This window comes from Chrysemys picta, chromosome 9, assembly GCF_011386835.1.
Source record: "Chrysemys picta bellii isolate R12L10 chromosome 9, ASM1138683v2, whole genome shotgun sequence".
Taxonomy (NCBI): Eukaryota; Metazoa; Chordata; order Testudines; family Emydidae; genus Chrysemys; species Chrysemys picta.
The window spans coordinates 8055203-8075933 of NC_088799.1; the positions used below are offsets into that span (position 1 = coordinate 8055203).

Genomic DNA, 20731 nt, shown 5'->3' on the forward strand with positions numbered 1-20731 from the left:
GGGGGGAGCCACCTGGCTGCAGGGGTGGGAGCCTCAGCCGATCTCACGGGGGGGGCGCAGCGGGACTGTTGTGATAACTCAGGCGGGGGAGGGGTCTCCTGATCTCTCCGGCCCAGGGGTGTGTCGGGGGGGCGGGGCCGCCCTTTCAACGCCCGGCTGCGGGCGGCTATTGTCTCAAAACGCCCTGCGGTTCCCCCCGAGCTGGGTTGTTCGCTGAGCTCTCGCTCCCTGCCCAGGGGGGCAAGCCAAGGCCCCTGGCCGATTCCTGCCTGACCACCACCCCCGCCTCGTGCGTGAGCCCCTGCTGGGTGGGGAAGGGGCGGGGGGGGCCCGACTTGCCGCGGAGCAGATGCTGCCCAAGTGCCTGGGCTTTGTCATTAACAAATTGCAATTAAATCCTTAAACAGATGTCTCTGCCCTCCTGTCCCTGAGACTCCGGATCCCCCTCCCTCCAGTCCCTCCCCTGCACTGGGGCCAACGTCAGCCCCCTGCGCGGCGAGCCGCTAGCCCCCAGCCACGGGGATCGCAGGAGGCGGTGCTGAGCCGCCCGCATTCCCGGGGGGGGACACACAGCTGCTGCTTCTCCTTGAGAGGCGCCTGCCCACAAGCCCGGCACACCTGGGAGCCGAGGCGCGCTGGGGGAGGAGCCGGCGCTTTGCCCTGGTTGCTCTCAGCTGCGGGCTCGCTCGGTGGATCCTGGTGGAGGCCGCTGGGGCGAGCCGGGGCCTCTAGCGATGTGCACCTAGGAAGGGCTGGCGAGAGGCCAGGGCTGCCCGGCTAGGCACCGAGGCGGTACGTAGCAGCAACAGCAGCGATGGCCCCTGGTAGCAGAGACGTCGCAGCCGGGCTCTGAGTCCTGCAGGGAACCGGCACCTCCACGGCCACGGGGAGGAAAGCGGCAGGGTCTATGGAGTATCAGAGGAAGAAGAAACTGACCAACTTCACCATTGGGCTCCTCTTCCTCTCGGGAGGGATTGAGTACGGTGAGCACTGGGGGTAGGGGGCGATGGGCAGGGGGTGATGCCCTGCCAGCCAGGGCTGGGCACTGAGTGGTAGAGCCGTCACCCGGAGGGTGACTCCAGACACCTTCACTCCCTTTGGGGCCCCCCCATGGGCCCTGCAGAGCTGCTGTGCCAATAGGGGGCACCCACACGCCTCGTCCTGCTTCCTCCATGAATGACAAACCCGCTGGTTTAGGTCCCATAGGTAGAAGCTCTGTCCCTAGGGGTGGGTTTGCGAGTCTGCTCTGATCCCATCACTGTAGTGACTGAGCCTTGTGGATGTTAATGGACCTGGTGGACAGGGTGAGTCTCTGTCTCGACATGTCACAGATGGGGAAACTGAGGCACTGGGGGGGGGAAATGACTTGCCTGAAGTCAGGCAGCAAGTTGGTGGCAGAGCTAGGCTCTGATTCTGGCCTGCATTCTGGACCCTTTGGGCTGCAATGGAGTCCCCCCAGTCAGGTAGGTTCTGTGGATAGGGCTGGCACAATGGATACGGCTGCCCCACTCTGCACTCTAGCTATTATAGATGGTCACAGGTTGGGTTAATAGATGTGAAGGCTGGAAGGGGCCATAGTGCAGGCCATCGGATTTCACCCAGTTAGAGCAGGCCCCCAGCTGAGCCTGGAACTGGGGAGGTGGAAAGGTGGCTCAGACTCGGGGCCCAGCAATAGTCAGGCCAGGATAGCATGAGAGGAAGGAAGAGGCCTTCTTGAATCTCTGAATGGGGGAGGGAGGGGGTGGGGGGAGAGGTGAAGGCTACAGGCATTGTCATCATTCTACTAGAGAACAAAGCAGATTGCCTTTGGAATCATGCTGGTCCCCCCTCCACCCTACCTCAAGAGCCCCCCTTGTGCATTTGCCGTGTGACCCTGCAGTGGGGCTGATCCTGTCTCTTGCCAGCACACCTGAACTGCCTGTGCCCTGCCTCTGGCATGCGACCCTGTGCTGCCTTGTTTTTCTGGCTGGGTCGAGCAATCCCATGTGAGAGCAGCAGCCGGAGGCAGCGAGCCCTTGTCCGAAACCCCAGGACTGGAGACTGAGGGGGAGGGATAGCTCAGTGGTTTGAGCATTGGCCTGCTAAACCCAGGGTTGTGAGTTCCATCCTTGAGGGGGCCACTTAGGGATCTGGGGTAAAATCAGTACTTGTGTTGTACTTAAAGTACTGCACAGGATCTTTTTAGGGGGAATAAGGCAGAACGCCACATTTATTAGTAATACATGTATTCATTAATACTGTATTATATGCATATAATATATTACACTTACACTCACACACACACACACAAACACACTCCGTCTTGTTGTTACCAATTAGTTGCTCCCCTTAACTTCACTGGCCAGGTGAGTTAGATGGGGGAGGGGGTGGAGCTGGGCTTCTGCCGATCCGGATCGATGCTCCCATGTTGACAAGACGAGACCCGGGGTCCTCTGCAAGACACCTCACTTTTATAGCAGCTTTCCTCTTATGCAAATCTATACCAGATTCAAAATCTGTGTCTGTGTCCATTGGTCCTTTGTGCTGCTTTCTTTTGAGTTTTGTCCCAATGCTGCAAAGAGGGTGTTTCCAAAAGAAGGTGCTTGCTTCTAACCCCCGAGGCCGTCGGTTCTTCTTTTTGCGGATACAGACTAACACGGCTGCTACTCTGAAATCATTCAACAGGGCAATTGATTAAGGGGGGGGGGGGGAGAGAGCTCTTGTTCTACTGCTAGCAAAAAGAAATTTTTCTTCTATATTATTCTATCCTTAGGGGCTATAATATTATACCAAGGGCAATGCAAAGTTTCTAAATGAGGCTTTGATACAAAGTCCCATGAAAACAGAGGTCACACGTGGGTAGATCCACCACAAGGTTATATGAGGAGGCACAATGTAGAGTTATGTGAAAATTATCAGAGATTGATCTACACTTGGTCCTGCTAGTGAAGGCAGGGGGCTGGACTTGATGACCTTTCAAGGTCCCTTCTAGTTCTAGGAGATGGGTTATCGCCATTAATTAATATTAATATTTTAACGGCGATGCCTTGGACCAGATGCTTGTGCCCCTCCTCCCCTCACAAGCTGGTGGGGTAGCAAAGGGATTGGTACATTGCAGTAGCAGTTTAGAAGGAGACATGGGCATCTAGATCAGTTGTGGGGCGTCTCCTGCAACTCTAGTGGAGCGATTGGTGGATGAGAGCCATGGAGGGGTTTGGGGAGCCCGGCAGGCCCTGCAGTGGGGCTGGCTGGGTATGTGGGTTTGTTTCTATATGGATTTTTAGATACATTTACCCCTTGGTGGGACGTTCCCCAGTGCTCCCCAAGGTGCTGGGCATTGCTAGGCCTGGAGTGGGTCTCGCAGGCCCCCCAGCTCCTCCACACAGCCTGGTGGTGTGTGTGGGGGGGCGGGGTCCGGAGGGCCCCTGCTGAAGCAGAGCTGGCCTCCCAGTTTCCTCTGTTAATATTTTACAAGCTGGAATCTGAGTCTGTAACTCATCCTCCAGGGTCAGCTGAAGGGTGGGACTGGAGGAGACACTGCTGCTGGGTGCCAGCCTTCGGCACCCCCAGCTGACTTACATCTGCCAACAGTCTGTCAAGTGTGCTGAGAATTCCCAGCCCGCCAGGGAGCAGGGCAGGGGCACTGGTTATAGGTGAGCTCGCAGCTACTCCCTTCTCCCCCTTCTTTCAGTAGAGGGGGCTGTGTTGGCTGCAGATGGTCTCCAAGACTGATTGGAGTTTTCTGACTCCTTGGGTCCATCAGCTCCAGTTTCCCTCCCCTCTCTTGGTACCCTTGTTTGGTTTTCCCTTATCCGAGAGCCCCTAAGGGGTCAGTGATTTTATTGCAGGAAGGGACCAAGGATGGATCCAGACCGTGTGGAGCTGGGTTTTGATACTCTACCCTTTCCCCGCTGCTATTTCACTACCCAGGATAAGATTGCAAGCGCTATCGCTCCTCCTGCTTCAGGGGCTAAACTGATCCCCATGCCGGAGCAGAAGCATCTCCCACTCCTTCCATGAGCTGATACGACATAATCCGAGCCCTGGGGTGGCCACCGTTGCAGGGAGGCTGCCAGCCTGGATGAGCCATCGGCCTGTTGTGATGAAGAAGGCTGCTGGACTAGAGGGGCCGGGGCTCTGCTCTGGTGGCCGGTGGATTCTATTAATTACCCGTCGAGCAGGTTTCCTGGATATCCCCGTGCTCAAAGCTGGGCTGCACAATTCAAGGGTCTGAGTCGCTGGCATCCCGAGAAGTGTCCGTAATGAAGTGTTTGTGTTGAAACACTGAAGGTTTGATTGAGGAACATTCGCCACTGTGCATATCCCAGGCTCTTGGGCACGCAGCATGTGGCCTGTCCCATGAGGGGTCTCCACTGAGACTGGCAGCCAGCTCTCTGCATTCCCTGATGCAGCACAGGGAGCTTCCCCCTCAGGGTGAGCGATCACCAGGCCTTCCTGTGGTCGGGTGTTGAGATCTGCAGCCGGGATCAAGGAGACGGCCCCTGCTCTGAAGAGCTCACCGTCTGTCTAGCCAGGACAGACAGAGGGGGGCGGGGAAAAGGAGCATTTGCCCAAGGTCAGTGGCAGAGCCAAGGCTAGAACCTAGGTCTCCGGGCTCCCTCTGTGCCCTGGGCCGCGGTGCTTCTCTTCAGGTGCCCCAGGTCATTCTGGTCCCAGCTGAGCTCTGGATCCACAAACGTCGCCCGGACACACAGCGTTCTGCAGTCCGGGTGGGACATCATGAAAGGGTCCTTCCTGTCCGTCCCTCCTCCTGTTCGAATCCACAGGTCTCTTCCCCCCTCCCCCCCACACCTGTTTTTGGTAAGTATTTAGTCTCCTCTTTTGTCAGCTTCCAGCAGAAACTGGGGCTCTTGTTTCCCCCCCCCCCCTCCTGATTTGTGGCTCACTAGAGGCATGTCATGCCCTAAGTCTCTCCGTGCCATCCCGTCTCTCCTGGCGGCTCAGACAGCAATCCAGAGCCACCTTAACACCCTTATCTGCCTGGCTTTCTCAATCGCCCGTCCACAGAGGGGCACGAGACCTCGCCCTGGTGATACAAGCCTCATCGCTGTGCACAGAACTGGCACTCCAGGTGAATACTGCAGACCAGGGGAGGGAAGAGGGGCCTGTCCCCACAGCAGCCGCTTCGTCTCCAGCCCCCTTGTCGGTGACTTTCCATCCATGCCCCAGCATGGGGAATCTGACATGTATTGCTGAGTACATCTCCTCTGCCTTTGAGAGACCCAGTCTCCTAGCACCTGCAGCTTCATCCAGATCCCTGGCCTCTTCCCTGGGCATGGGTTGCCCAGCTGGAGGCCACCTCCCCGGGCAAGGCGCTGCCCTGCTGTTGGGATGGCCGTTGTAGAGCACAGCCTATGGGAAGAGGAAGGGAGAACTGAGCCTGCCAGGAGCTGATTTGCTGCTCCCCTTGGCCGAGCCAACGTTCCTTCAGTTCTGGTGATAACCGAGTGATGGCGCTGGCCGGGGTTCGCCGTCCCAGTGGGAACGTGACCTGAGATGACGGCACTGACCGCAGCGTGTGCTCGAGCTGGTTAGTGCCTGGAACTTACGCAAGAAGGAGAAGGCCCCAGGTACATAGAGATGATATGCAACCCAGTTACAGATGGGGAAAATACACGAGTTAAACAATTCCCCATTCTCCAAGCTTTCCCTGAACCTAGCTTTCCTCTCCAGGCCCCCCTGCTCACTGCTCCCCTTCATCTGTGCCAGTTACAGCCACCACCTCCACTGTTCTGAGCTCCCCGCTGGATTCAACCCACCTCCCGCCTGCTGCCCTCCACTGAAACCATCTCACCAGTGGCCTCACCAGACCTTGGGGCCTCCACTCTGTCCTCCTTGACCTCTGCTGCTGCTAACACTGGGGTCACACAGGCCTTGTCCTCGGCCTGCTCCGCTTCTCCCTTCACAGCCTCTCTGGGGCTCTGCGCACGCTCGCCCTGACCATCTAGGCTGATGACTCGTGGCGCTCCCTGTCCCCTCCGTAAACCCCACCTCTCAGCCCCTCTCTCCAGCATATCCTGCTGGCTTATTGCTACTCTAAACCCAAGCGGAGCTCCTTGCTGTCCTGCCCCCCATTCTGGCGCTGTTCACCACACCACCCTCGTCCCTGTCACTCAGGGTTTGTCTGCACCGGAGCTGCTCTATTAAGCATGCTAGCTCCATCAGAGTATAAACAGGGGTGGGGGGTATTCATATCCGACTCCTCCCTCTCTTGGCTAGCATATCCCAGTCCTGCCTCTCTTCCTTCATTACCCAAGGGCTCTTCTTTCCTTTTCCCAGGGAAAACTCTCCACTCTGGGGCCTTCCTGTTCTCCTCCTCCTTCCCCCTTCCCGTCCATGAGAAGGGCAAGTCCAGACCTGGGGACAATGACTGAGCAAGGCTCCCTGGCTGGCGGGGGTGGGCGATTGAATCCCACCAAAGGGCAGCAGGGTGGGCGCTCTCCGTACGTGGGATGCTACAAGCATCAGCTCCCTAAGGGCAGATGTCAGTGAGGTCTCAAAGGGCAGCAGCTGAACCTTGAGGCTGGTTCTCTTTTCCTGGGGCAGCCGGTGGAAATCATTAACTAGGGAGGGAAGGTGAGAGCGGGGAGATGCAGGGGCAGCAGTGCTGTGACTCCCTGGTGCAGGCTGCAGGGTAGTGGGGGGTGCCCGTAAGCAAAGCGGGGGATGTCTTCTCATTGGCCATCCTACTGTGACTGCCCAGCGAGGGCGAATAGTGAGACCTGGGGCACGGAGGGCGGTGGGCAGCCTGGCACTGGTGGCCTGGTGTTTCTCATTCTGACAGCACTCAAACACTGTTTGTGGTGGGTGCGTTATAGACGCCTACGCAGGCCAACGGGCAGAGACGACCGACGTGGTAGAAGCTGTGGCAGGCAGGTAGCTATGGGAAAGGGTCCCGGGCTTCTTGCCACAGATAGAGCAACTAAGCTCTGCTTAAAGAAGGTGATGGTAGGAGGCTGGTGGTGCGGGGAAGGTGTGTGAGGACTTTGGTTCTGGCCTCTGGTGAGCTTCATGGAGTTTCTCTGTCTCCCTCCTGCAATGCCTGTTAAGTGCAACGTAAGACAGCAGTGACTGGGTGAGGCGCACGGCCCACTCGCCCGGCTGAGGGGCTCGGCTACTGCGTAAACACCTCGCAGTAAGGCCTTGCAGGAGCTCTAGGGTAGTGGGTGAGGGCCCCTGACTGAGGGAGGGAGGTTCTGGCAGGCTGAGACAAAACAGGCTTGGGTGTGCCCTCTTAGCAAGGAGGGCAGGGGTCCGAGGCCATGGGGTGCTGCTGGGGTCCACCTGGGTCTGGGGAGCTGCTGCAGCACCTAGCACCTTCTGTCCCAGGGAGGGTGACATGCCCGGCAGTCACTGGGGAGCTCCCAGGGCCCAGAGGGGGGCGATCTGAGCCATTGCGTGGTTGGCATCTCCCCCTTCCTGAGCAATGCATCAGTGCTGGTGATCCGGCTGCATAGTCGGCGGTCGCCATGGGCAGGGATCAGAGGCCCGGCTGGCAGGACTAGGGGACCCAGAGACCTCTGCCCTCTTAGTCCAAGGCCAGCCAGGACGGGTCTCATGCTGCTCCCAAGGGGGCTGTCCATTTGCCCCAGGGAGGCAGGAGCCTGGATTCAGGGCTGGGCTGAGCACCCATTTGAGGTGGTCTGGCAGGACCTATTCTAGCGCTGTGGCGTGGGCCCCTGACTGTCTGTCTGTCTCTGCTCCCACTTAGCGGTGATTCTGCCCACGATCTGGGCCTACCTGCAGACGCTCCATGCTGAGCCGTACTTCCTGGGCCTGGGCATCTCTGCCTTCAGCCTCACCGGCCTGCTCACGGGACCCCTCTTCGGGCACTGGTCTGACCGGAGCCAGCGCACCAAAGCCATCATCCTCTTCGCCAACATGTTTGAGATAGTGGGTGAGTGAGCAAGCGAAGGCCGTCTGGGGGCCGCCGGCTGGGCTGCTTCGCTGGTGGGAGCAGTCCAGGGTGAGCCCGTGTCCCGGGCACTGGCCCGCGGGAAGGCAGGATTAGCCCCACTTATCACAAGGGTGTAAACGTGCAACACCAAACTCTAAATGCAGGCACCTGAGGCCCTGATTTACAGAGATCCCGAGCACCTGCTACTCCTAGGCGCAGAGCCAGCCAGCTGCAGCAGGGAGCTAGGTTCTAGTCCGGCTCGGGCATCAGATGAATTCATTGTTAACCAAGGTCCAGTTGCAGGGCCCAACCGTACCCTCAGTTACGAGGCGCTGGGGGATCCCTGTGGGGCAGAATCCAGCCTGCAGACCCTCTGTTGCTGGTGCTGACCCATCAGCCGGATAGAACCCAGCTCTGAGCGTGCCGCGCTGGCAGCTAGCAAAGTACCCATTTACGTCAGCCCATGTGCTCCGCTGCACAGGTGGGTGGTGGTGCAGGACGACGAGTGTGGAGCCTGCGATGCCATTTTAACATGGAGGCTCCTTTCAGGGCAGGATCGCGGATTGCCTGCCTGCCTGCAACACTGGGGTGCCGAAGCTAGGAGATCGGAAGGACCCTACCCCTGCTCCAGCCCCATGGGATGAGACCCCCCACAGGTGTACGTGGGGTTGATTATAGCCAGCAGGGGACATCAGTGCCTGCCCCCCACCCCCCACATGAGGCTTGCCTCTTGGCTAGCCCCGCTGGCTCCAGGGATGCGCCTGCACCCCGTTCCTGGCTTGCATGTTCCTCCCGGCGTTACCTGTTGCTTTTTATCCCCCCAATTGCAGGGAATTTCATGTACTTTATGGGCGTCTCCAAGTGGCTCCTCCTGGGCAGCCGGCTGGTGGCAGGTAAGAGCTGCTGGTGGGGAAGCCGGGGGCCATGTGGGTCTCCAGATCCAGGTGCTTGTGCCGGGGGCTTTGGGCACCTGCCCCGTCTCTTGCCCCTGACTGTCCTTGTTTCTGGCAGGTGTTGGGACGGGAGCGGGTGCCTCCATCTTTGGCTATCTCACCCGCTCCACCACCTCGCAGGAGCGCGCCACGGTGTTTGCTGCAGTGATGGCGTGCCGGCAGGTCGGGCTGCTGATCGGTAAGGTACCCCTGGGTGCCCCCACGCCCTGTCCGTGTTCAGGAGGCGTCTGCCCCACACACCAGGCCCTTGCCCCAGTGGCTGTGGAGAGGGGCCACTGCAGGGAGCAGGCTCGGCTCTGGCTGCCCTGTGCCCTTGAAAGCAAGCTGTGGTAACTGAGGGCGGATGCCGCGGGGGCTGGTGTTTCTCAGGGAAGGGTACGGGGCCAGGGTATGGCAGTGCGGTGCCAGACCATGGTGGCGCTGCCTCTCGGGGACCGGGGGGCATGTGACAAAGGATCTCCGGTTCCATGGCAGAGAGGCTGTTGCCAGAGGCAGTGAATGGGGGTGGCGAGGGTGTGAGAGACCCACCATCTCCTTGATGGTGCCCGTTCTTGCCAGTCCCACCCTCCTCGCACTCTGGGTTTTCCTCCCAGTGCCCGCGTGTGACCTGCCGTCTCTTTGTGCTCAGGACCTGCCTGTAACCTCTTCCTGCGGCTCTGTAACTTCCGGCTGGGGCCCTTTGAGGTCAACAAGTTCACCTCGCCGGGGGTGAGTATCCCAGGGCGCTGCGCGCAGCCGGCGAGAGCTGCCCGCGGGAGTCGGCCCTGAGTTCCCTGGGTGGGGGGGCTGCGGTTCCGGGCTCTCAGGTGTCCGTCTGTCTGTGCAGCTCTTCATGTGCCTGCTCTGGCTCCTGCTCCAGTTCGTGGTCGCGGCGATGTACTACGACCTGCAGCCCGTGCCCCACCCACAGCGAGCGGCGCTGGCAGCGCCGCAGGAGGAGGAGCGGGAGCCCTTGGTGCAGCACGACGCTGGCCAGGAGGAGCCCGCTGAGCACCGGAGCTATGGCGGCACCGTCCAGCGGGTGCCCGCCGAGCCCCCCGTGGGGGACGAGTCCCGCTACGTGCCCAACGGGCACCTGGCCGAGGAGGAGGGCAGAGTAAAGGAGAAGAGCCCGTTTCGGAACTTCAGCGCCATGCGAGGTGAGCGCCCCTGCAGCCCAGCGTTTTGCGGGGATCCAGCTGGGGGCCCTAGAGGCAGGCAGCCTGGCATGCCCCCATTTTGATCAGTACGTGGGGGGGATTTGTCACGGGTTTCAGTCGAACCAGGATCCTACCCTCCCGGGAGCGTGGCAGAGCTGGAATCGAACCCACGCCGCTGACAGCCTAGTCACAAGGCCAGCCGTGCGCCCCCGCTCAGGGGGTCTGAGCTTCTAGGGGAAAGGTGAACCACACGCTCCGCAGACCCGGCACGGCGGCTGCTTGGAGTGTTGCTGACGAACCCTCCGTGTCCCGTCGCACCAGCCTGGCAGCTGCATAAGCCCCCAAGCTGTGGACAAAGGGTCGTGACGCTGTGGGGCTGTTGCTGGGGTGGGGGTCTCCCGCTGCTCTGGACAGCTACATGGGAACGGACAGCGAGCTGTTTGGGTGCTGAGTGGCAAGAGGGCCTGTGGGCACCGTGGGGCCTTCCTGCTTGTCCCCAGAGTCCCATGCCCTGCCCCAGAGCAAGCAGATGGGTCAACACCCAAGGGTCACATACTCGTCCGCCTGGACCCAGCATCACGCGGGCACCCTGGTGAGCAGGGAGCAGACCTGGGCACAGAACGGGGAGTGCAAGCCCAGCTGTAGGAGACCCTGATGGTCCCTTCCCTTCTCTGGGCACTGAGCCTTTGCCCCTCCCCCAGGGCTGTTATCCCTGGGTTGCAATAGGGGAAACTGAGGCCCAGAGAGGGCAAGGAAGTGGCGCAAGGTCAGCCAGCAAGCCGTGGTGTGAGCCGGCAGGACGGCGCTGTGGAAGGGTTTGCATGAGAGGGAGTTGGGTGTCATGCCAGCCTGGTGGGAAAGGCGGCCTGGACTCTCCAGCTGGTGCTCCAGAAAGGCTGGGCTCTGGGGGCCGGAGGACGGTGGAGGAGGGCAGCGCTGCCTCTTGCTCACACCCATGTACATTGGGAGCCAATGAGTGAAGAAACTGGCATGCAGGAGAGTGCGGGGCTGCTGCGGATGGAGTTCAGGGCCAGAAAAGGATCAGACTCTCCCGGCTGGCTCCCTTGCCCAGCGTGTCTGGTTACAGCGGCATCACGTTCCCCGCCCTGAGGAGTGTCCGGCACTTTGCTTGTGTCACCCCCCCACCCTTCCCTGTCGCCTGGTTGGCCCACTGACCTGTTCCACTGGGCGATGTCTCTCCCGCCTCCACCCCTGCTCTCCTTCCCTGCGGGCCTGGACACTCTCCTTCCCAGCGCCATAGTCCCGTGACGTCCCCATGGTGTCATTGCAGAGTACCTGCGGGAGGAAGTGGTGGTTCTGCTCACTGCCCAGTTCATCACCCTCTTCAACCAAACAGCCCTGGAAGTGAGTACCTGGGGGCTTGATGGGCAGGTCACTCTGTTCCACTCCCACCGAGATTGGGGGGTTGGGGTTCTTCTCCATGGTGGTGGTGGGAGCTACAGCTCGTCTCACAACCAGACTGGGTCCAGGGAGCGTCTCTTGTCCAGCCCTTCCCAGGTTCTGGATATGTGTATGGGGGTGAGGGGGACAGGGGATCTCCTCTCTGCTCCATGTGGTACTCCGGCCTCTCCCAGACCCCTGGTGAGGTTCACCTTTCACCTGCACCAGGCGCCCAGAGAGTGGGCATCTCTCCCTGGCCCAAGGTCTCCTTGTGAAGCCCAGAATTTGGGTGAACTTTGCGCATGACCCAGGCTTACCTCCTGTCTCAGGGAAGACAAGCGGGAGCAGAGACCCAACGCGCTGGTCAGGAGAACCCTCCCTCTGGGGCAGAGCAGGGGAGGGGCACCTTGTGGGCGAGGGTCTGTACCTGCCCATCCCACACAGAGGGGGCTCCTCACAGCCATGAATGGAGGGTGGGCAGATGTGTGACTCTCTAGGTTGCTTTCTCTGCCTGTCTGTATCTGTCTCTAGACCATGGTGACTCCCATCACCCAGCGCTACCTGAGCTTCGGGGAGCTCGAGAACAGCATCATGTACTTCCTGTGCGGCATCGAGGTAGGTGATACCCCAGCCCTGGGGGTCTGTAAAGGTGGGGGTCCTGGCAGACATGGCCTGGGGCAGGTGACCGGCTCCCGTCCCACGGTGCGTGTGCACACGCATGATCTGGACCCTGCCGAGAGCGCTCGCGACCTATGAATGTCTGACCCTATTTCTCAGCACGTGCCCCGGCCTTCCTGGTGACCTGCCCCCCTCCCCCCTTTGGGATCCTTCAGATATTTGCAGGTGCTGCTTGTTCTCTACCCCATGCTCTAGCTGTGTGTACAGCCAGACTGGGGATGGGGTGGAAGGAGGTCTAGGCCCCCTGTCCTCATCACTAAGCCAAGCGGTCCTCTGAGCCAGCCCTCCAGCCCCGATCTCCTCTGTCCAGCCCAGGCAGCGAGAGAGGCTAGTGATGCTGGGGTCCCGTCCAGCCAGGCCTCTCCTGCGTAGCCCGTAGCTGTGGCCCTGTTCCAGCCCCTCTGGGAGCGTTGGTGCAGACAGGGTCTCATGCTCCTTCACCGGCATGGACGGGGATGAAATGTCTTTGCCCGGCTACCCCGGCTCTCTCGCTGTTCCCACGGGTGGGGCTGGCCCGGTGTGAGTGCAGGGAGGGGAGAGTGCCAGACAGAACTGGTGTGGGACCTCTCCTCTGCCCTTGCTCCGGCAGCGTGCGGAGCGGGGCGTCCTTGCCAGTGGTCTCCGTTTGCAGCTAGGGCAGGGTGGGCTGCAGGCTGGGGAAACCTCGTGCCCTGCTGGCAGAGAGCCTATGGCCTGGCCCTGCCAACCTGCATGGCGCAGGCCGTTTCCTGGAGCCTGGCTGTGCTGGCTGGCACCTGTGCCCGGGCATGGCCGGCCTGTTAGCCAGGGGAAGGGCGAGCGGTGGTGCTGAGGCCGTGAGGGGGGAAGGCAGGGCGCTGGCAAGCAGTGACTCCTCTGATAAGGGAATACAGAGCATGTGCTCGTGTGCCCAGCGCTGGGGGCCTGGTGCTGGCTGGCTCTCAGGCGCTGCTAGCCTGCAAGAGGCCCTATGCGGGGCTTGCTCTGCCCTCCTTCCCTTCAGGCCCCCACCCTGGGTCACCCCGCCCCCCCGACTCTGATTGGCTCCCCCCAGCAGCAGAAGGGCCCCACTTCTGACTGGTCTTTGCACCCGGCCCGGGGGTTGTGGAATAACTCGTCTCCCCCACCCCCCACAGGTGATCTGCGGCTTCTTCCTGGTGCGTTGCCTCAGCAGCCGCCTCCCCGACCGCGTGATCCTGGTGCTCGGGCTGGTCATCTGCAACGTGGCTTGTGTCTGGTGCCTGCTCTTCCTGGCAAGGCCCCAAGGTAACTGACTGCCCCCTCCCCTTCTGGGCTCTCCGGTTCCTCTCTCCCTGGGGAATCGCTTGGCAGGGGGTTGGGTTCGCTGGCTAGGGATGATTGGGGGACAGGACCCTGGCATGGCTCTGGAGTGCTCCCCTGGGCTGCGTGGCACCTTGCATGGCGCAGGCTGGCCCAGCAGTGCCCTGTGGTGGCCCAGCAGGGGCTGTGTGGTGGAGAGGAGACCCCTTGCCTGGATGAGTGGTGGCGATGCTCAGCCGCTGTAGGCAGCATGGGCTGGCGCTGCAGTTCCCCGGCCCCTCTCCCTGCTCAGTGCCCGGGGAAGGGAGCAGGGGGCGCTCTCATGCGCGCCCAGAGTCATGAACATCTGGGCCTCTGCTGATTCGGAATGCTAGCAACTTAGCCTGGAGCATACTGGGGCCGGGCAGAGCATGCCAGGGGCTTGCCCATCTACCGGGCAAGAACAAGCATAGGCCCTGAGTCGAGTCTGCCAGTGTCTGGGGCTCTTTGCACGCCGGGCCCATCCACCCCCCTGCCATGTCTGCTTTGCTGCCCACAGGAAGCTTTCCCGTCCTGCTGTCTGAGCTGGTGGTCGGCGTGTTCCTGCAGGTGCTGGGGCTCCCCTTCGTGGCTGTCTCCCAGGTCTCGCTCTTCTCCAAGGTCACAGCAGAGAGAACACAAGGTGAGCCTCAGGGAGGGGTCGGTGCCCGGGCTGGGGCCTGGCGCCCACTTCCTACCTGCCCTGAGAGAGATCAGCGGCACTCAGAGCCCCAAACTCCCCTTCAGAGCACAGTCTGCCCTGGGACCAGCTGAGCCATGCCCCAAATGCAGATGCCTGCCTGCCCCTCCTCGCTCCAAGCCCAGATACCACAATGAAGGTCACCCTAGAGATGGGTGTCCTAAAACACACACATGACCTCTGTGCGGTCAGCCTCTCCCACCCCTCCCGCCTTGTAGGGACACCAGGGCAGCAGCTCGGGGCAGCTGCTCTTAAGAGCATGGAACCATTCGCTTCCCCCCACACAAGCTGGGCCTGTCTCCTCCCTGGCCCTGGCGGAGCTGAGTTCCCCCGGGGCTGAGTCTGGCCCGTCTGTCGGGATCTTGGTGTCCGAGCAGATAGCTCTGTCCCAGGAGGGGGCTGTTAAACCGTGGCACCGGGCCCCCTTTCCAAGACGGGTTTCCATTTCGCATGGCTGTGTTGGGTTTCTGATCAAACACCGATTCCCAGGGTCCAATTTCGATCCCACTCCAGCTGCTGAGTCCTGCATCCGCTCTGTGTTGACGGAGCTGGCTGGGTCCCTCTCAGCTCAGTGACTGGTTTGCCGGGGTGATCTGAGCCACTCCTGCCCCCGATGAATGGGTTTCAGAGGGGTAGCCGTGTTAGTCTGGATCAGCAAAAACAACGAGGAGTCCTTGTGGCACCTTAGAGACTAACAAATGTATTTGGGCATAAGCTTTCGTGGGCTGTAACCTACTTCATCAGATGCATGGAGTGGAAAATACAGTAGCAGGTATAAACATACAGCACGTGAAAAGATGGGAGTTGCCTTACCAAGTGGGGGTGAGTGCTAACGAGACAATTGAATTAACAGTAGGATACCAAGGGAGGAGAAATCACTTTTGTAGTGGTAATGAGGGTAGCCCATTTCAAAGAGTTGAATGGGGACACCCTTCTCCTTGGCAGGCCTCCCTGAATGACTGGGCTGAATGAATTTACAGGGGAGGGTGGAAGAGCTGGGGTGGCACAGGTGGGAGGGCGAAGCAGCCAGGGAACCCAGCGTGGCTCTGCCTACTGCTGTGACCGGGGGCCACCGACCTTCCCGGCCTGGCAGAAATGTAGAGCTGGACGGGACCTCGAGAGCTCATCGAGTTCAAGCCTGAGGCAGGGCCAGATATACCTAGACCACCGGTTAAAACACGATGGGGACCCCACAGCCTCTCTTGTTCGCCCGGCTCAGAGCTTAACTACCCTTTCCTGATTCTAACCTAAATCTCCCTTGCTGCCGATCACCCGCATTACTTCTTGTCCGACCTCCGGTGGACATGGGGAACGGTTGGTCTTCGTCCTCTTTGTACCAGCCCTGAACACATTTGAAGTCTGTTATCAGGTCCCCCCTTTTTCTCTAGACTAAACATGCCTAGTTTTATAACCTTCCCTCATCAGTCATGTTCTCTAAACCGTTTCTCTCCGGCCCCACCCCACCCTGGATTTGACCCGGAACCGAGGCCTCGACTCCCAGGGCCGTCTGAGAGTTTTGGTGGAGTATTTTCCGCCACCCCGTGGTGTGAGCAGTGGGGAGGAGGGGGACTGGGCGGAGCTTAGGGATGGAACGGTCTTCAAAGCAGCTGGTACCGTTGGCAGACCGGCGCTCTGATCCAGCGGGACGGGAAGGCAAGGACGCAGTACAGAGACCACCGCTCTGCTTCTCGGGCCAGTGCAGAAAAGTGTGTGGGCCCCACGTCCCGTGGGACTTTCTTTTTGGGGACGGGGGGTGGGGGGCGCTGCTTCTCTCTCTGTCGCCGACCTCCCCTCTCCCATCCTGTCTTTCTCTGTGCTGGGATGGCCCACCAGTCCCGCGGCCTCGCTCCTTTGGTTGGGGGGGGATACGGCCCAACACTGAGGCAGTCTCGTTGGCTCCCAGATGGCCATTATCTGCTTGTGTAGTGCCACGCGATCGCTCAGGCTTCCCCACCAAGAGAAAGGCAAGGCCCCCACCTAGGGTGACCAGATGTCCTGATTTTATAGGGACAGTCCTGATTTTTGGAGCTTTTTCTTACATAAGCACCTATTACCCCCCACCTCCTGTCCTGATTTTTCACACTTGCTATCCGGTCACCCTACCCCCACCCGCGGAGAGGCTGCCAGCGGGAATGGAGCATGGCTGCCTCCGGTCACACCCCAGGCCGGCCAGTGCCCTCGGTGGCGTGGTGCCCCCTGGTGGTAGGAGCTGGGGACGGCAGGCAGCGTTAACCCTTTGTGTTCTTCCTGTGCTGTAGGTTTCAGCCAGGGCCTGCGACGGTCAGTGGGGGGAATCGCCACCATTCTGGGGCCCCTGTGGGCTGGAGGCCTGACCGAAAACCTCTACATCATGCTGGGGGTGATGATGGGCCTGCTGGGCCTGCTGATGGTGAGCACCCCGGGGACGGTCGCCTGCCCCTCCCCATCCTGCCCCTGGGGGAGCCAGGGCTCCAGCCCCGCGGGCCGCATGCTGATGGCTCTTCTGCTCCCATAGGTCATGGTTGGGCTCTCGTACTCTTACCTGGTGGAGCCGCCCAGGAGCTACGTGCCGGGACCGTCCCCGGAGGAGCGGCACTCGTGACCTCCCACCCCTCCTCCGCGCACCCAGAGGCATTGCACGGGTTAAAGCCACCAAGGTGAGAGCATCAGAGCCCCTGGGCTCAGGGTGCCTCCTCTGCCCCGGTGGCCAAACAGTCCTGGGTCAAGTGCACCGAGATGCCTGGGTGAGGCCAGCAGTTCCTGCCTGAGGGGCTGTGCAGTCCTGCTGCTTGGTGCTGGGGGGCGCTCGGAGCTGTTTAACTGCCGGGGAATCTGCACAGGCTGTTTTATGGGGGAAGACATTTTACAGAGAACGGTTTGACCCTCGGAGGTCTGCAGAGCCACAGCGAGGTACCGGGGAACCTGCAGGAGAGCATTTGACCCTCCCGGCCTGGGCTCTTGTCAGTTTGTACAGTAGGAAACAAACACCTTCCCAGGGTGTCACATGTCGTGTCAAAAATCTCTTGGTGGCAAAAATATGGGGGGAAACGAAGGAAATTCCCCAATAAAAAAGTCAGTGTGATGGTTTGAGGAGCTGGTTCTTTTTAGTAAATACCTTCATGCAATGTAGCTGCACTTGCCCCAAACACCCTTAACTCTGCCCTCCACCGTCCATCCTGTATCTCTGTCCCTGAGATACCCATCCTCTACACCTTGTCCCCACTTCCACTGGGACCCATGTCGTTAACCTGCAAACCACCCAGCCACTAGCCATGAGCCCCAGCCACTACTCCAGCTCCCCTTCCCTTTCCAAGCCCCTTCGCATCCTGGTGCGTATATCCACCATTGCTGAAGGAGCTCTGAGAAGAAGCGGCCGAGCTGCTAACTAAAACCTGCCCGCTCATTAAAACCAGCTGCTGTTACAGAGGGCTGGAGGGCAGCGTATATTGTTCCTATATTTAGAAAAGGCTCTAGAGGTGGTCTGAAGAATTATGGCCTTTGGGAACATGGTTTCAACAATAATTTAAAGGTAGAAGAATAAACCCGCTGGAAGATCGTGATCTGAGAGGGTGTAGCCCGCACCGATCCTGTGGCGGAAAGGGTTGGCTCCGTAATCCATTAGAATTCTTTGTATGTGGCAGTAAAATAGCGACTGAAGGCGAAGCGGCTAACATGATATATTTAGACTTCCAAAAGACCTTTGATGAGGCCCCGCACACAAGGCTATGATAAAAGCTAAACCTCAGAAGGTGCATGACCAGGTACTGTTATGGATCAAAAACAGGCTCAGTGAGAGAGCTGAAAGAACAGGAATAAACAGGGAATTTTCATCACGGCAGAAGGGCCCAGGTCCTCAAAGGCGCTTAGGCTTCCCTTGAAACCAGTGGGAGTTAGGAGCCTAAATACGTGTGAGAATCTAGGTCGAGGTGCATAGTAGGGTGCCTCCGCGCTCTGTATTAGTGCCGTGGTGGTTGGTCTATTCATTAACCACCCGCAAAGGGGCGGGGTGGGAGGTGGTGAGACTTGCAGCGGCCACACGTGTATTTAGGTTAGTCACGGCCAGAGCCGAGTGTGCAGAACTTCAGGGAGTCCTAACCCAGCCCGACGAAAGGGCCACCTGAGGGGCTGAACGATCAATACAAAGGACTGTGCGCTGGAGGGGGAAAACTCAGCTACCCAGCCAGTTCCCGCTTAACTGCATTGACTCGGGTACGGGTCCTGGGCAGCGCCGTGGCCAGCTCAAAGGCGAGCACTGCTCAACGTGCAGCTGTGGTGAAAAAAGCAATCCCGCTACTAGGCTGCGTAAGGAACGGGCTAGTGAATAACCCGGAGAATAGAGTGGTATAGAGATGAGGGGTCTGGCTTCATCTGGCTCCTGGCTGCAGTGCTGGTCACCCCATCCCAGAAAGGAGAGTGAGCGGTGCGGGGGAGGAGAATGGAAACAGGGGGATTGTTACCTTCGAAAAGGGGCTGTGACGAAAGGCTATAACGTGGCTGGATGAGCCTGTGGAATGCCCTGCCACAGGAAGTTGGTGAGACCCAGCGTTTAGCAAGATGCTTGTAGGGACCCCAAGAATCTAGTTATACTAACAGAGAGTATTAGAGGGCTGGATGGTGGTGGTAGCTGGGCAGTGGGGATTAATTCAGTCACTGTGTGGGGCAGGTTATCCCGTATCTCCTACTGCAGCGCTCTTCCACCTACCTCTGGAGCAGCTGGTGTAGACAGGATGCTGGACCTTGGGTCTGCCCCAGCCTGGCAAGTCCTATGTTTGCCTTTATGCTTCGTATACAGGCCCCACTCCCCGTGAGTGACCATCTTCCCTTCTGCACACCGCTCCCCTGCGAGCCTGGACAACGTCACTAGTAAATGCCCCCCTGGGCCCTGTCCAGCCTGGCGTCTGCCTCGTGCTGGGAGGCATTCTGCAGGCCCCCCCTCAGAGCACTCAGGATCTCCGGGTGTGTGGGAGGGCGCAGTCCCCTGACACTCTCCCCACTTCTCTCCCATGCAGGTATTGCCCTGGCTGGCACCGAGGGCTCATGCGACACAGCCTGTCACCATCTGGCTGCCCCCATTCTGGGCAGGGCCATGGGGAGTGGGACCTGAGCTCACAGCCTTGCACGGGACAGTGTTCAGCACACAGGGCTGTCAGTGGACGAGCCCACACCCCTGCCGTGCTGCATTGGCACTCCTTCCACAGCCATCCATCCTTCCCCTCCTGGGCACTCCCCACCACCCTGGGCTGGCCCTTGCCCTGCCCCTCCCCCCAAGGACTGGCCTTCCTGTGCTGCTGGCCTGCTGCCCCCAGATTGACCAGCCTTCCTTTCCCACCCCTGTGCCCTGCTATGCTCCAGGTGGCTGCTGTCTCTCTGGACAGAGGAGCAAGGGGAGAGGTGAAGTCCTGGGGGGTGGGGGTGCTCCTGGCCTGCTGAGGGGGCGGGAGGCTGGATCTCTCCTAGACACAGAGTGGTGTTGATACCACCTTGCTGGGGGCGGGGGGCTGAGTTGTGGGCCTGGTATTGGGGTGGGTGTGTGGCTGGGTGCTCCTCGCTGGAGAAGGCAGGGGGCCGCCAGCCCAGGTGGAAGAGCCACAAAACTGCTGGCCTCTTCCCGCAGGCTCAGGGCAAGGGCGGCCCGGCCCCCCTCACTCCAGGCCTGCTGGGGGCAGGGGCTGGGCAGGGCTCTCCCCGTCTCTGTAACGTGTGTGTGAAGAAAGACTAAACCCGGGCGAGGGGCGGAGGCTGATGGGCAGATTCATCCTGCCAGGCAGGGGGCTCAGGGCATTGCTGCACTGGGGGAGAGTCTGAGAGACCTGTGCCATCCCATGGGCACCACATGGGCACAGGCACTGCCAGGCTGGACCAGAGGGGGCCATCAGCAGCACTAATAATACCCACCGCCCACCAACTCCTCTCTCATTCTCTGCCAGCGCCCTGGCCAGGAGGGGCCAAGCCCCACCAGCTGGCAGAGAGCTCAGAGCTGGTAACGGGACTGCTGCAGTACCGCCTGCCACCACAGGGGGCTCCCCTCTCTGGAAGCTGCAGTACCTGGCTGCCGCTAGAGTTGCCAACCTTCCAGGATGGGCCTGGAGTCTCCAGGAATGGAAGATTGTCGTGTGGTTAAATCTCCAGGAATGCGTCCAGCCAAAACTGGCAACCCTAGCTGCCACTAGGGGACTTCTAGCCCAGGAGGCAGTGGGGGGAGGGGGGTTGCAGTGGGGCCAGCCCCATGGAGGCAGAAAGTAGGGCTGTGTGCGCACTCCCTGCTGCGCAGCTCCTGCCTTCCCAGACCGAGCAGCAGGAGGGGGAAGGAGCAGGGAGGGGCTGGGTTGGCTGAGGCTAGCAGGCGTGGGGTGCATACCAGGGGCAGGGCGGGGTGTTCTGAGCTGGGGGATGGGGGTATTTCAGGGGGGAGGTCTGAGCTGGGAGGGGTTGAAGGCGGGGGGCTGGAGTCCGTCGTTGAAGGAGCAGGGAGGGGCTGGGTTGGCTGAGGCTAGCAGGCGTGGGGTGCATACCAGGGGCAGGGCGGGGTGTTTTGAGCTGGGGGATGGGGGTATTTGGGGGGGAGGGGTTGAGGGCGGGGGGCTGGAGTCCGTCGTTGAAGGAGCAGGGGTGCTGGGAGGGCCGGGTAAGTGCTGCTCTGTGTGGCTGGGCCCGGCAGTAGTGATCCGGACTGGTGTGAGAGGAGCACCTGCCCTTGTGCTGGGAA

At 60.3% G+C, this 20731-nt stretch overlaps 1 protein-coding gene across 2 annotated transcripts; it reads left to right on the top strand.

Annotated features, from left to right (window-relative positions):
* The first annotated feature begins 112 nt into the window (after positions 1-112).
* On the top strand, positions 113-20359 carry LOC101947813 (major facilitator superfamily domain-containing protein 8-like). Of its 2 annotated transcripts, XR_509096.4 has the most exons (13): positions 113-983; positions 7712-7897; positions 8728-8790; positions 8909-9028; positions 9479-9558; positions 9677-9989; positions 11281-11354; positions 11922-12005; positions 13184-13313; positions 13867-13989; positions 16305-16435; positions 16541-16682; positions 19035-20359. XR_509096.4 is itself a non-coding variant. In XM_008170694.4 (12 exons), exons 1-12 carry the CDS (start codon positions 908-910, stop codon positions 16625-16627), a joined length of 1467 nt encoding a protein of 488 aa, XP_008168916.2. In that variant the 5' UTR covers positions 113-907; the 3' UTR covers positions 16628-17107. The 2 variants fall into 2 exon arrangements, 1 of the variants encoding a protein (XP_008168916.2); XM_008170694.4 differs by lacking the exon at positions 19035-20359 and having other exon boundaries at positions 16541-17107.
* Positions 20360-20731: the final 372 nt, after the last annotated feature.

What these genes read in the sequence shown, in the direction of transcription:
- LOC101947813 (XM_008170694.4), top strand. Translation starts at nt 908, where the DNA reads ATGGAGTATCAGAGGAAGAAGAAACTGACCAACTTCACCATTGGGCTC. An exon ending in GGGCAGCCGGCTGGTGGCAG is followed by an intron (nt 8,791 to 8,908) that starts GTAAGAGCTGCT and finishes TGTTTCTGGCAG; the next exon opens with GTGTTGGGACGGGAGCGGGT. An exon ending in GCCTGCTGGGCCTGCTGATG is followed by an intron (nt 16,436 to 16,540) that starts GTGAGCACCCCG and finishes CTGCTCCCATAG; the next exon opens with GTCATGGTTGGGCTCTCGTA.